Source organism: Dipodomys merriami, unplaced genomic scaffold (genome assembly GCF_024711535.1).
Source record: "Dipodomys merriami isolate MVZ:Mamm:240054 unplaced genomic scaffold, mDipMer1.0.p SCAF_39, whole genome shotgun sequence".
NCBI lineage: Eukaryota > Metazoa > Chordata > Mammalia > Rodentia > Heteromyidae > Dipodomys > Dipodomys merriami.
In genome coordinates, this window is record NW_027205492.1 from 12,339,368 (window position 1) to 12,354,645 (window position 15,278).

General features: G+C 46.3%; 1 protein-coding gene across 1 annotated transcript in view; it reads left to right on the top strand.

The window, feature by feature from the left end:
• Nucleotides 1-6,783: 6,783 nt before the first annotated feature.
• Nucleotides 6,784-15,278, top strand: part of Vapb (VAMP associated protein B and C) — a 46,735-nt gene continuing 38,240 nt past the window's right edge. Inside the window, exon 1 of the mRNA XM_069990059.1 lies at nt 6,784-6,983. Within this exon, the coding sequence (XP_069846160.1) occupies nt 6,926-6,983 (58 nt within the window). The 5' untranslated portion in view covers nt 6,784-6,925. The remainder of the gene's footprint in view (nt 6,984-15,278) is intronic.

Consider the following 15,278-nt stretch of genomic DNA (forward strand, 5'->3'; position numbering starts at 1 on the left):
GGGAGTGGGGGGGGGGGAGAAGGTGATGTCTGCTAAGAATCATGAAAGAGGGCAACCTTCCTGAGCATTTGATGGCCAAATTCACATGACTCCCGTGGTTCGAAAACCTTAAACTGCCAAGTCTCCCTGGCTGGTACGCTCCACTTCTACCAGGAGAAGACAAAGGAATTCCTGGGGATATCATACAAATGGCTACCCAATTATTCCTGTCCTCTGCCCTGTCCTCTCCCCGCCCCACCCCTTCTTTCCTCTCCCTGGCATTTGGGCCCTGAGCCCTTCTGTACAAGTTCTGCTATTCAATGAGCCTCCATCTGTTGAAACCCCACAGATCCAACACAGGTAGCCATGAAGCGAAGGTAGAGGCAGAGCCCTTCCACCCAGGCCTGTGCCCTGCAAGTCCTAAAACCAGTCCAGCAGGCGTGCGATGAAGATCTTGAAAGGCTTGGAGAGAGGCGTGGCCTGGGGCCTGCTTCTGGAAGGAGTCTTGGTGCTTTCGGCACGTTCATTGGTGTCTTGGGCAATTGCTCATCCATCGTGTCAACACGGTCAAGCCCTGAAGAGGAGTGAGGACACAGCAGCGTGTTCGCTCCTGTGGGGCGAGGCCCCTGTGCGTTCATGTTGTCACACAGTGGATTGGAGCAGCACTTCCAGCTCAGCAATGGGGGGGCTGTCACATGGATCCTTCTGCCCTCTGCTCTGCTTTCCTTGGCCCTTGGCTGCTTTTAATTGTTCCCTCTTAATAAACCATAAGAACAAATGGAACAGCGAGTTTTGTGACTCCTACAGGATCATCAGGCCTGAGGCTAGCTTTAAGAAACCGCCAAATCCAGCTGGGCACCGGTGACTCACGCCTGCTATCCTAGCTACTCAGGAGGCTGAGATTTGAGGATCCAGGTTCAAAGCCAGCCCAGGCAGGAAAGTCCATGAGACTCTTATCTCCAATAAACCACTAGTAAACTACAAGTGACGCTGTGGCTCAAGTGGTAAAGCTCTTGCCACCTTGAGCTGACAAGCTCAAGGACAGTGCCCAGGCCCAGAGTTCAAACCCTACGATCCCCCCAACCCTCCCCCCCAAAAAAGATGGAATCAAGATGATACAAATGAGTATGTAGGAGTTGAGTGCCTTTAACGATAGCACGTGGGAGGCTAAGACAGGATTGTGAGTTGCAGGCCAGCCTGTGTTACTTAGTGACACCCTGTCTCATAAGAAAATAAATATAGGGGCTGAGAAGGTGGCTCAGTGGTAGAGTGCTTGCCTTGCATGCATGAGGCCCTGGGCTTGATTCCTCACTACCACATAAGCAGAAAAAGTCGGAAGTGGCGCTGTGGCTCAAGTGGTAGAGCACTAGCCTTGAGCTGAAGAGCTGAGGGACAGTGCCCAGACCCAGAGTTCAGGCCCCATGACCAACAGAAAGGAAAGAAAGAAAGAAAGGAAGGAAGGAAGGAAGGAAGGAAGAAAGAAAGAAAGAAAGAAAGAAAGAAAGAAAGAAAGAAAGAAAGAAAGAAAGAAAGAAAGAAAGAAAGAAAGAAAGACCCACTATCGAATCTTTATGCTTTCTAAGCTGGGGAACATTCGTATCCATGTTGTCTAGCAATCTGCTATCATGAGAGAGTAGATCTGAGTGGGTGCTATTCCTTATTCTAAACATGGAGGCATGAACACCGGTCAGTAGGTGAGTTTCAAGGCTTTCTTTCACTTTTTCTGTTTACTCACTTATGGGCAGAAAAAGCTGGCCGCAGGTGGGCTCCCTGTTGTTCTAAATTAACACCTCGGTGGAGGTCCTAGAAAGAGAGCAGGCTGCTCTGATTTTTCAGCTTACTTCCTGGTTCTAATGTCTAAGTCAGACCCTTTTAATATTGATTAAATGTTACTTTAATATTTATTAAATATGCTTCACTGTAACAGCAGCATGGGAGAATTCAGAAGGTCTGAGCATCTATCCAGCACGTGGGACATGAAGATGAGAGATTGCTACAGTAGTTTAATTTTACTTAAAGCTGGGTGCAGATGACTCTTGCTTGTAATCCTAGCTACAGAAGAGGCTGAGATCTGAGGATCGCAGTTTGAAGTCAGAGCAGGCAGAAATGTGAAACTGTGGCTCAAGTGACAGAGCACTGGCTTTGAGCCAAAGAAGCTCAGTCAGGGACAGTGTCCAAGCCCCAAGTTCAAGCCCCAGGACAGGCACAAACACACACACACAAAGATTGAGCTTAAGGAAAATGTAGCACATTGCCTGACAAGCAGGATCCTTGGGTTTCATCCCCACTCCTTAGGAGACAAAATGAACACCAAATTTGGCAGAACAAAAATTCACTTTGGAGCCATTTTTATTATGTTGAAAAGTATGGAGCCTCTTCTCAGTCTTTGGTTGATACTGTTTTTGTTCGATCTTTCCCACGATTAGTGTATTTATTATATATTATAATGATGGAAAGTCAGGCTAGTCATTTGTTGTTGCTAAGTTGGATGGATAAAGGCAAACAACAAACTTCAAGATTCGAATATGTTGATGATTAAATATCACAAAGGGATTTCAATTATATAAAAGTGTGAAGTAACGGTTGAATTGTAAAACTGTTAAAATAAAAATATAATAGTTTAAGGTTTACAGATTTCTTTATTTGTGTCAATACTGGGGCTTGAACAACTCAAGGCCTCAGGCTGTCTCTCGGATTTCTTGTTCACAACTAGTGCTCTACCGCTTGAGTCATGCCTCTAGCCTAGCTTTTTTGCTGGTTCATTGGAGAAAGAGGCTCACAGATTTTTCTGCCCTTGATGACTTTGAACCAAGATCCTCTAGGTCTCAGCCTTCTAAGGAGCTAGGATTACAGGTGTGAGCCACAGACACCCAAATAATTTTACTGACTTTTTTCTTCCCTCCTTTCCTCCCTCCCTTTTTTATTTTTCCTCCTAATGCATTTCATTTGTGCCAGGCTCCATAGATATGTGTATAACTATGTTAATTAGTATAACTGAAGCAGAAGTTTCATGAATAATACAATGCACTCCAATATTTTTTATTTTCCTTCTTTCTCGACACTGGTAACCTACTAAATTGATTTTATAAGCTTCCCTTGGGGAAGCGCTACTGTTTGAAGAATACTTGCTGAGTAAAATACTAATCAGAATTCCCCAGAGAATGGGGATGAGGTAGTATTCAAAAAACCACGCACCAGCCCCCAGCTCATCATGCTAAGTGAGATGGCAGATCACAAAAGATAAATGTGGTAGGATTCCATTTATATGAGGTCTCTAGCGTGGTCAAAGCCATACAGAGAGTAGCATGGTTGTTGCCAGAGTGGGGCCAAGGCCAGGTGGGGAGTTACTAAGAGGTCCAGAATTTCAATTTCAGAAGATGAGAGAAGTTTTGGAGATGAGGGTTGATGGTTGCATAGCAATCTGGGCACAGCTGTAGCCCAGTGTGGGGCTGGAGGGGAGGGGCAGAGGAATAGAGAGAGGAAGGTGGGCAGGTGCCCTTGCACTATTCCATGTACATTTGTGAAAATGGAACCAGGTATCTTGAGGGCAGCGGTGGGGTTGGGATGGAAGCCTGGGAGCCTGATGGGAGGGGTGGCGGGACCCACATGCATCGTGCTCATCACGTGTTGTACTGAAACCCCTTTGTATCACTATTTAAAGATAACAAGAAATAAAGAATTAAATTTTAGCCGGTGGCTCACACCTGTCATCCTAGCTACTCAGGAGGCTGAGATCTGAGGATCACTGCACAAAGCCAGCCGGGGCAGGAACGTCCACCACACTCTTATTGCCAATGAACCCCAGAGAAACCGGAAGTGCACTGTGGCTCAAAGTGGTAGAGCGCTAGCCTAAAGCAAAAAGAGCTCAGGGACAGAGCCCAGACTGTGAATGCAAGGTCCATGACCAACTCAATGAATAAATATTAAAGCAACAACAAAACAAAGTTAATAGGCAGTCTAGTATGATCACTCATGCCTGTAATTACAGTTGCTCAGGAGGAGAGATTAGGAAGATTGTGGTTTGAGGCTAACCTAGACAAAAAGTTAGTGAAACACCATTTTAACCAGTAAGTTGAGCATCCTGGGTATTTCTGTAATTCCAGCTGTGTAGGAGGTGTAGGTAGGAGTATTGTAGTCAAAGAAGAGAATTTATCATCCTCCTGGAAAAGTGACTAAAAAGTAAAAGGGTTGGGGTTTATTCCAAGTAGTAGAGTACCTATCTACCAAGCATGAGTCCCTGAGTTCAAACCCACCAAAAAATAAAATTTAATAAAGTAAAATTAATAAGTGGTAGATGGAAAATTCAGTGTGAGGTGTATTTAGCATAGAAAAAGGTAAAAATAAAGATACTGTCTGGAGAATGAGCACAAACACTAATCAAGTTCAAAAGGCCCAGTGGGTTCAGGGCAGGGTAATGATAGAGTGTGGGGAAATGGATCGCACAACGCAGGTACGTGGGGGTTTCTACGAAGTTCTGAGGCCTGAGCTCTGGGGAAGAACAGTGGGAGCTGCATGGGAGGGGGGGCGCAGGTGCTCACGGTGCCCACAGCCAGCGAAGGAGCCACAAGATCTGGCAAGGGCAACAGTGGCTCACACCTATCATCTAGAGTTGTCAGCTTGAGGCCAGTCTGGGCAAAAAAGGTAGGGAGACTCCATCTCAACAAACACACTGGAAATGGTTGTGGTGCATGTCTACCATCTCAGCACCTGGGAGTTAGCACTACAGTGACTAAGTAGGAAAAGTACCGTCCAAGCCAGCCCAGACAAAAGGAGAACCTAACCAAAAAATTAAGAAAAAAAGGGGGGGGGCTGGGGTGTGGAACACCACCTAGCAAGTGTGTGAGTTCAGACCCCAATACAGGAAGAAAATGTAAAAAAAAAACTTCTGCAGACAAACAAAAGCTCAGAGGGTTTGCACCAACAAACCCCAAACAACACTTGAACGCATACATGGGGTGAGTCATTAGGAGAGCATCCCAGCGGTGCAGGCTGAGATGCAAAGAGAAAAGATGAGCGAAGAAATGGGAACTGTGCATAGAACTGACAGGAGAAGATAAGTAAGCAGTATCTTGTGAGGCTGATGGACAAGACGAAGAGTGCACCACATGACCGCATGGAGGCAGATATCTGAGGGGTCCACAGTTACAAATCACTACATCCTTACAGTTTTATGAATCAGGGCAAAGAGACCTTAAATAAAATTAAAGACTAAAAGAAGATCAAAACATACCTTGTCCATGTAATTGTAACTCCTCTGTACAGTATTTTCACAATAATAAAAAAAGATCAAAACATTGAAAGAAGAAAGAAGATTAAAAAGAAATAAGCACACAGTTCAAAAATTTAAGATAGCCATTAAAACCATTAAAGCCGTTAAAAATTGAAATGAAATAAAGGAAGAAGAAAACAGTAGGAGAAAAATCCTACAGAAACATTAGAAAAAGGAAAGGGAGGAGAAGGCGAAAGAAGGAGGAAGAGGAGGAGAAGAAGAAAGGAGGAGGAAGAGGAGGAGGAGGAGGAGAAAAAGGAGAAGGAGGAGGAAGAAGAACCACCCAAATGGTAACAGATAAATAATGCAATTTGGGAGAAAAATGAGGGAGAGGGGAACAAGTTTGACAAGAAATGTACTCACTACCTTATGTATGTAACTGTAACCCCTCTGTTTATCACCTTGACAATAAAATTAAATTTAAAAAAAGAAAAAAATAATGCAATTTAATAATAGATACAAATATAGCAGAACATATAATAAGTATAAATGGACTAAATGTTCCAGCTAAAAGACAAAGATTATCCTTTAAACAACTTTTATTATTTTTAAAATCCCAAGTATACAGAAAATTGAGAATTGAAAGATACAGTGCTAACGTGTGGGGTCAACTGTTGTGAATGATTTTTCTCTATTTGTCACATCTATCTATGTTTGATCAGGCATGTGTTTGCAACACCTATTTTAGGTACTATGTATTATTCAATAATATGCTATTTACTGATAACAATGTAGTTTTTGAAGTCAAATAGTAATCTAGGACCCCAGCACTTCCAAATCGAGTAACCCATTTGCGTGTTATTTATTCAAAGATGTGCGCGGGGTCACCCTTCCTGGTCCCCCAACTAATACGTATTTGTTGCTTAAACAAATGGTATCCAGGAAAGGATGCATCACAGAGCTTTTTGATTGGCAAGCCCTTATTGCAGAGTAGCTTTGTTTCTGGAAGCTGCTTGTTACTGCAAGTATTCAGCAGAGTGGCACAAAATCAGCCAACAATAATTGGCAGTGTATTATATTTGTAATGATTATTTATGAACTGTCACAGTACCCAGACACATCACTCACCCATCAACCATGTATTTAATAAGTATTCTCATGACTATTCAAAGTCTCTAACAGAGCCTGGCATTCCAAGAGCAAGAGAAAAGTGGAAGTTCATTCTCGTTAATGATTATTGTTCATAAGTAAAGCACCTCACCGCGCCCGCCCCGACGGGCCCTTCATAAACAAGGCTCGCACGGACCGCCCCTCCGTCCTGGGGGAACAAGGCCCCGCCCCCTGCTGTCGGAAGCCCCGCCCCGAGACTCGGCCTGCGCCTGCGCACTGCTCCGAGGGACTCCGGGTGCGCGCGCGCAGCCTCCCTCCCGCCCCTGCGGCCGGCGCCGGGCACCGCTTCCCGCTGCCGGAGCCAGCCAGCTGCTGCTTGCGTGCGTACGTCCTTGCGTGTGTGCGTGCGTACGTGCGTGCGTGCCGTGAGCTCGCCGGCACCGCGGCCTCGGCCTCGCCCTCCGCCCCTGCGCCTGCACCGCGTAGGCCGCCCCCCCCCGCGCGCCCCGCCGCCGCCCCCCGCCCGCGCCGCCGCCCCCTCCGGGTAAATTTAAAGGGGGCGCGGCGTCCCGCTCGGTTCAGGTGACCTCCCGGGGCCTCCCGCAGAGTGCCCCGCCGCCGAGGAACATGGCGAAGGTGGAGCAGGTCCTGAGCCTGGAGCCGCAGCACGAGCTCAAGTTCCGAGGTGAGTGTGCGCGAGGCCGCCCGCCCCGGCCCGCGCCCCGGGAGGGGAGCGGGAGCCCGGCGCGCGGGTGACGTCGCCACCCCGCCCCCTCCCGACGGCGCGGCCGGGCCTGCGCGGCGGCCACGTGCGGCTCCCGCCGCCCCCGCCCCGGCCGCCTCCGGGCCTCCGGCCGTCGACGCGCCCGGGCCCGGGACCCCGTCCGTGCGGCGCACGTCGCGGCGGGCGGCACCGCGGCCCTCCTGGACGGTCGAGGGGAAGCCCCCTGCGGGGAGGCCGCCCGGGCCCGGGGGCCCGCTGGTCGGGTCCGCGCACACCCCCCACCTCCCCACCGGAACGGGACCTCGAGGAACCAGTGGGCGCCGGGGCACGCGGAGCCCTGCACGGCAGGACGGTACCCGGCCCTGAGCCCGGCCCTGAGCCCCGGCCCCCAGCCCTTGAACCGCAGCCCCACTTCCGGCTTTGGGGTGGTTAATCGGGGCTGGGTCTCCGGGACGGCCTCGCCCGGGTTGTCTTCGAAGCCCCTCTCCCGACCTCGGCCTCCTGCCTGACGAGGGCCGCGAGCTGAGCTTTCCTGCTTTCCTCTTGGTGAGGGAGGCAAACCCACGCAGGCGGTGATGAGTGTGCGCGGGGAAGAAGGCGGACCCAAGTGATGGGGTGTCGAGTCGGGTGGCCGGCCGGCTCAGCACGGAGGCTCCCGCGTGTGGCCCAGCGTGGCGGAGGGAGTGGTAGCCAGAGCACCCCGGTGGGGAAGTAGTGTGGAGTGACTTGGCCAAGTTACCCAGTTGGCACCTGGCACACTTGAACTCCGCCTTCCAAGCTCGCGGTCCGAACCACTGCACTGCCTGTCAGGCTCCCGGGAAAGGCTCTGAAACCGTTGTTGCCAGTTTGTGAAATGACTTCCTATGAGGAACTAACAAATCCCTCCCCCCACAACAAAACAAAACACACCCAATAGTTCCACAACAGTGCTGGGGACTCTGACTTAGGATGGTCTGTCACTTTGTCTTAGGACTTGAGGATGGTGTGAGAGTGGTGTGCATTTGGTAGAAGCTGTTCTGAGTTGTGGGCCTTCCGGGTTAAGGACGCATGAGTTAGCCCTCTGCGATGATGGGAACAGCAGTGTGCTGCAGCTCCCTCCCAAGCTCAGCGGAAGGGAAGCCCTGAGAGAGCTATGGACTGTCACTTTTCAATAGCAGGGCTCGGGATTCTGCATCTTGTTGTCTAGAAAACCTTTGACTATGTGTGGACCTGAGCTTTTCAACACATAGTTTAAGTAACAGATTATTTTAAAATAGGCTTTGTGTTAGATGATTTTGCACAACTGAAGGTTAACCACAGTTCTAAGCAATAAGTGCTGGTTAACTAAGAAGGTTAAGTGTTAAATGAATCTTTGAGTTAGAATGTTTGCAACTTTCAGTTGGGGAACTGGTGACTCACACCTGTAATCCTAGATCAGGAGGCTGAGATCTGAGAATGATGGTTTGAAGCTAGCCTGGGTAGGAAAACCTGAGATTCTTCATGTCTAGTTATCCACAAAGAAAAAAAAAAAAAACGAAAACAAAACAACCAAAAAAAAAAAAAAAACCCGAAACCTAAGCTGGACACAGGTGGCTCATGCCTGTCATCCCAGCTTCTCAGGAGGCTGAGATCTGAGGATCTGGGTTCAAGCCAGCCCAGGCAGGAAAGTCCATGAGACTCTTATCTCCAATAAACCACTAGAAAACCGGAAGTGGCGCTGTAGCTCAAGCGGTAGAGAGCTCGACTTGAGCTCAAGAGCCCAAGGACAGCGCCCAAGCCCAGAGTTCAAGCCCCACGACGACAAAAAAAATACAAAACAAAAAAACCAAAAAACAAACTAGAAGTGGCAGGGCACTGGTGGATCAGGCCTGTCATCCTAGTTACTCAGGAGGCTGAGATCTGAGGATAGTGGTTCAAAAGTAGCCTGGGCAGGAAAGTCGGTGAGACTCTTTATCTTCAAAGATCCACCAGAAAACCGGAAATGACGCTGTGACTCAAGTGGTAGAGGCTAGCCTTGAGCTGAAGAGCTGAGGGACAGTGCCCAGGCCCAGAGTTCAAGCCCCATGACTGACAAAACACACACAAAACAACCAGAAGTGGAGCTGTGGCTTAAGCTGTAAAGTGCCAGTCTTGAGTGAAAAAGCTTAAGTGACAGCTCCCAGGCCCTGAGTTCAAGCCCCAGGCCTGTCACAAATAAATACATCAGTAATAAAAACTAAAAAACAAAACAAAACAAAAACCCCAAAACCATATTGACCTTTCAACCTGTTTGTGAGGATGTAACCCCAGTGTAAGTTGAAGGGTATCTGTCTGTACTCGAGTTCCTGTGGTAGGTATTCTTGAGTCTGGGAGAAAGGAATCCAGATGGCTGCCATGAATCTCGTGAGCCCTGGGTTTAAGGAAGTTCTCACACAAGAAGATGGGCTTGGTCCTTGTGTGAATCGCACATTGATTTAGTTGTGCCTGCTTCTTGTGTCAGATACCAGAAACCAACTCACCTAGGTTACATTTCCCTAGGGTTTCATGTCTAGGGAAGAGGCTGACAGGAGAACTGTCCAGGCAGTCCATAGGGCCTCAGGAACACTGTGGAGGTCAGCTCAAGGTTTCATTTAAATGTGTGAAACTTTGGGCTGCCACTTCACTCCCCAAAGCCGTGGGTCACCTTTGAGTTGACATGGTTGATGCCACATTTCCTTGCCTCTAGTGGAAGTATTGCTACTGTTGCAGAAGTCCATGTTGGGGTTGTCCCACTGCTTTGTGAATACACAACCCAAGTGGCTATTGGTTGTTTTCTTTAGACATCTCGATTTATCATTGCAGCTTCTCAACCTGAGAGGGTTGGTGAACTAATCTTCCTGGCCATGGTGGGCCAAAGGAGTGATGGCCAAAATATCACTGGATATTTTTGTTAGGGAAGTGGTCCAGAAGAACTTTGAGTATCAAATTGTTGAAGGGTATTGCATCTCACTTTAGAAGAGGCATCAGTCTGTAGGCCTGTGCAAATCACTTTATGAGGTTCTTACTTTGCTTTAAGCTTGAAGGCAAAGATGATAAAATTAGAGCCTTAATACTCAGGTTTGCTGTACAGAGATCATTAATTTTGGGGTGGGAATTGGCACTTCTCATTGGTCTTTTTCTGGTTACCCAGGGTCTCAATGGATATGATTTTGCTTAAGAAAGTAATAATTGGGGCTGGGAAGGTGGCTCAGTGGTAGAGTGTTTGCCTTGCATGCATGAGGCCCAGGGTTTGATTCTTCAGTACCACATAAGCAGAAAAAGCCAGAAATGGCGCTGTGGCTCAAGTGGTAGAGCACTAGCCTTGAGCTGAAGAGCTGAGGGACAGTGCCCAGGTCCAGAGTTCAGGCCTCACGACTGACAAAAAAACAAAAAAAGTAATAATTAAAGTATCTATCATTCAGAAATTAAAAATGAACCTTCTGGGGCTGGGAATGCGACTTAGTGGTAGAGTGCTTGCCTAGCATGCATGAAGCCCTGAGTTCAATTCCTCAGTACCACATAAACAGAAAAAGCTGGAAGTGGTGCTGTAGCTCACTCAAGTGGTAGAGTAGCTAGTCTTGAACAAAAGAAGTTCAGGGACAGTGCCCAGGCCCTGAGGTCAAGCCCCAGGACTGGCAAAACAAAAAACAAAACAAAAAGCACAAAAAAACTCTCTGTTAGGTGCAACTTAACAGCACGGTAGGATTATGTAACATGATATTCTTTGTGATCTTTGGAATTTTATGTGATAATTAGGGTTTAAAAGTTATGCAAAAGAAAATAATACAAGTGTGCACAACCTCATTAAGTGTTATGGGAAGTGTTGTGTTAAATATCCCAAAGAGAAAGACTGGTGGTTTTCTGAAAGGTACGCCACACAGGTTGCCATGACACAGGCTTTATCTCGACTTAGTGCATCTTCACGGCATCTTCTTTAAACCTCAGTGTAAGCGGTTGCTACTTTGGACTAGGAACTGTTCTGAGAGTGAAGGGTTTTGGAGACCCAAGAGACAAAGAAAGATTCATTGTCACCTGTTCTGTTGGTGCCAGTTCTTCCCAGGTCTAACCCTTTCCTGCTGTCTCCTTCCTCGGAAGTCTACTTGGGTCCAGCTCTGAGAGAGCTTTGTGAACGAGTGCCTCTCAGAGAATCTTTTATGTCTTCTTCCATCAAATTCCATCTGTGGTAAGTAGCATGTCATGTATGTTTTGCGCTGTTGTCCAAGACTTCTTTGCAGCTAGGACACTCTTCTGGCAACGGTATGTGAGAGTGCTTGCTAACCATTCTTGCTAGGTTGAGGCTCAAACCTACCTTGCCTTGTTCTGAGCCTAAGCCAGCAGCCTAAAGGATGTCTGGATCTTGAGTTGGTTGGTGGGAACAGCACCAGTGGACTGGCATTCATTACCACTGTGGCAGGTAGGCACTTGGGCACTGTAAGTACTGGTTTAGGGACACTGTCTTTGTTTGAGGAAAACAGGCTTATTAGAATCATTAATTCAGCCCCCTCGAGTTGATGTATAATTTAGGATTGTTTAGGAGGTTATAAGGAAAAATCTAATACCCTGTGGATATAGTCCATTCAGTGCAGTAATTATCTTTCAGATGCTAAGTACAACATTAATTCTTTAGCTTTAATATAGCACTGATTTCCTTAACATTTCATGATTGCATAGAGCAGACTGTGTTTTACAGCACAACAAAATGTCAGAAGTGTGCTTAAGATTTTTTATGGTAGTGGTTTCAATCCATCCTGAATAGATTATCTTCATTTATTTAATTATTAACCAGCTTGCTTGTCAAAAGCAAGTGGTATTAAATTAAGCTGGAGTCAAACTTAAATTATCATAGACAGTACCCTATACTTCTGAAGTCTTTCTTTTCTTTTTCTTTTTCTACCATTTGAGCCCTTAGGAAACACTGAACTCTTGTCCTTGGAAGGAAAATGTGAACTGGAAGTTAACTTCCTTTTATCTGCATCTCCACTTCCTTTTCTTCACAGTTAATTCCCCAGGGGAACATGTAGCCCCTGCCCCATGCTTGCATTGGGAGCACACTTGGGAAACAGGGCTGTTCCTTTGATGTAAGTGGTTGTAACCTGTGCCACGTTAGGCTCATAATTGCCTAATGGTTTTTCATCTGAATGTGGATTTATTAAAATAATTAGTCTGAATTGACGCTTATTAAAGAGCTGGACTCTTAAAACATTAATGTTATCTTTTATTTATTAGAATCATATAACATCTTTCTTTCAAATGCGGAAGGCAAAATCCTGGGCACTTTGACCCTGCAGTATTCCCACTGAGTATTGGAAAGGAAGGGAGGAGTCATGGGTGTGAGTTATGTTGACTATCATCCACACGCTTTCCTCAGGCTGGAGTTTTAGAACCTGAAACTTGAATTTTTACATAAAGAATTATCTCCATATATGTGATATATGAGGATTGCCTCACACATCTCCGTCTGTAGAACAATTTGCTATCTGGAGAATGACCACGACGGGCAGAAATGCGCACAGCTTTCAGCAAGATGACAGGTAGAAGAGCACAGGAGTGCTGGGTTCCATTAGTCAGGAAAGGGTTGCCATAGAGCCTCTTTAATAAAATAAAATAAAAGCCTCTGCAGTGATTTTTGCACAGAGGATTGTGGGAGAAACGAAGTTGCATTATGGTTTTTAGGCTGGCTTCCTTGTTTTCTGTCATTTTAGGCCCCTTTCAGGCTGTCATCAGTGTATCATATCCTGAATTGCTTTGGCCTTGCTCAGCGGGTTTGCGTATTCTTTGAAGTTTTTACCCAGCAGACCTAGGCAGCTGGCTCTACAAAAACAAGACTTGTTTAAAGAGAGCTCTTTAGAGAAACAAAGTTACTGAACTTGACAGTCATTTTAAGAGTATTTTAAAAAATAAAAACATGGTAAAATAGTATCTCTAGAATATCCACTTTTTGAAATGTTAAATGCTCTGTTTAAATAAAACCTGTTGATGCCAAAATCCAGGGTTTACTATCTTGCATGGGTGGTGGTGGTATGGGGAAGACTTGATAAAATGGCAAAGCCCAATGGGAAAACTAGTGTGTGTGTGTGTGTGTGTGTGTGTGTGTGTGTGTGTGTGTGTGTGTGTGTGTGTGTGTGTGTGTGTGTGTGTGTGTGTGTGTGTAAAACCAATTATTTATATATATATATATATATAACATGTACAAGATATTAAAGGTAAATGTTTAAGTTGAATTATTTAACGTACGTTTAATGTGTTTTGTTGTTGTGGATGCTGGATAGTGTGTGTGTGTGTGTGTGTGTGTGTGTGTGTGTGTGTGTGTGTGTGTGTGTGTGTGTGTGTGTGTGTGTGTGTGTGTGTGTGTGTGTGTGTGTGTGTTGCTGGGTAGGGTATTGACTGCAAGGCCTGGACCTTGTTGGCGTGCAGTCTACCATTGAGCTGTGCATCTTATGCCCAGTATCTTATATTAATTGCATAAAACTAAAGACATAGAAGTACTTTCCTATAGAAGTACTTTTTCTTCATCTGTTTGGAAGGGTTATTACTATCTTTAGAATAGGTAGTACTGGGGTTGGAATTTAAGGCCTCATGTTTGCTAGACAGGGCTCTGCCATCTTTTTTGGATTAGTAGGTTAGTATTTCTCTTCACCTATACTGGATAATGTCTTCACCAGGCTTTTGATCCATGCCTGTGTGTGCATTCCACACAGGCCCCAAAGTCCTTCTGGTGGGAATATCCTCTGCTGATGTATACAAGGGGTTTGAAGTCATACACAGTCATGATTTGAACAGAGCCCTGTTTTTGCCTATTTGGGGCGGGGTTAGGGAAGTGACTATTTACAGGAGGATATATTGAGATGGCATCCTGTTAGATTATACTTGGAGATGGTGGCTATACTTGGACCACCTATCTGGAGCTGCATTGTTTGTGGTGTGCACCACAATTTTAGGGTCCCAAGGTCCTTGGGTTATCTTTAAGGGCATAAAGGGAGAGCTAGCAGCAGAGGACATGGTTGTAAAGGGATGAAGTGGTGGACCTCATCTTCACTCAGTTGGGTTGGGTCTTGGAGTTAAAAATTATGACAACACTTTTTTTTTTTGGCCAGTCCTGGGGCTTGAACTCTGGGCCTAGGCACTGTCCATAAGCTTTTTACTCAAGGCTAGTACTCTACCACTCGAGCCACAGTGCCACTTCCAGCTTTTTTGAGTATTTTTTGGAGATAGTGGTCTCACCGACTTTCCTGTACAGGCTGGCTTTGAACTGCGATCCTCAGATCTCAGCTACCTGAGTGGGTAGGATGACAGGCATGAGCCACCAGTGCTTGGTGACAATCACACATTTTATTATTTACTTATTTATTTATTTTGTCGGTCATGGGGCCTAAACTCTGGGCCTGGGCGCTGTCCCTCAGCTCTTCAGCTCAATTCTAGCTCTCTACCACTTGAGCCACAGCTCCACTTCCGGCCTTTTCTCCTTATATGGTGCTGAGGAATGGAACCCAGGGCCTCATACATGCAAGGCAAGCACTCTACCACTGAGCCACTGAGTAAAGATAAGGGAAGGGAAAGATGAGTATTTCCGGAGTGCACACGCTTCATTTCCAAAGATAATAACAGGGTCCAGAGACTGGCAGGTGGGTGTTTTCTAGTCCTTACCCCCTAATAATCATCCTCTGTGAGACAGGCTTCTGGGTGGGATGCCCTCCATGATCCGGGAACTTGCTAAAGAGGCCACAGCAGTAACAGCAGTGCAGACGTCTAACCCAGGTTCTGTGCTGCCATACAGGGTTTATTCTTCACACACACACACATACCCCTTATAGCCATAAAGCAGGTACTAATGGCTGTCAGGGTAAGTTCTTAAAAATATCAATTCATCAAGGATTCTTCTTTGAATTTTTTTGGAGGGATATGGTGACTATAGAGCATGCTTGAATTGACCTTGTGAGTGTTTGTTCAGATCCTTGTGATGTTCATGATTCTTTGTATTTAGAAAGCCTTGCCTTTTTGACTGTGATCCTGCTAGACTACTTCTTGGCAGGCAGGGCAGAGCTTGTCTGATAGAGATCTTGTAGGCTGTGGGTTTAGAGAGTGGGGATCCAAAGAGGTCAGGGTGCCTGGTGTCTGTAAGAACTGGCCTTCCCAGGGGCCTCTAAACTCTGCCATAGAGAACCGTACTGTTAGCCCTCTGCGCTCCAGTCTTGCTTTTCTTTGGGCAGAAGAACAAATAGGTGAATTACTTGAGACTTCTCTCAGTGTAGTATGTCACTTTAAGGGGACAACTGAAGTGAT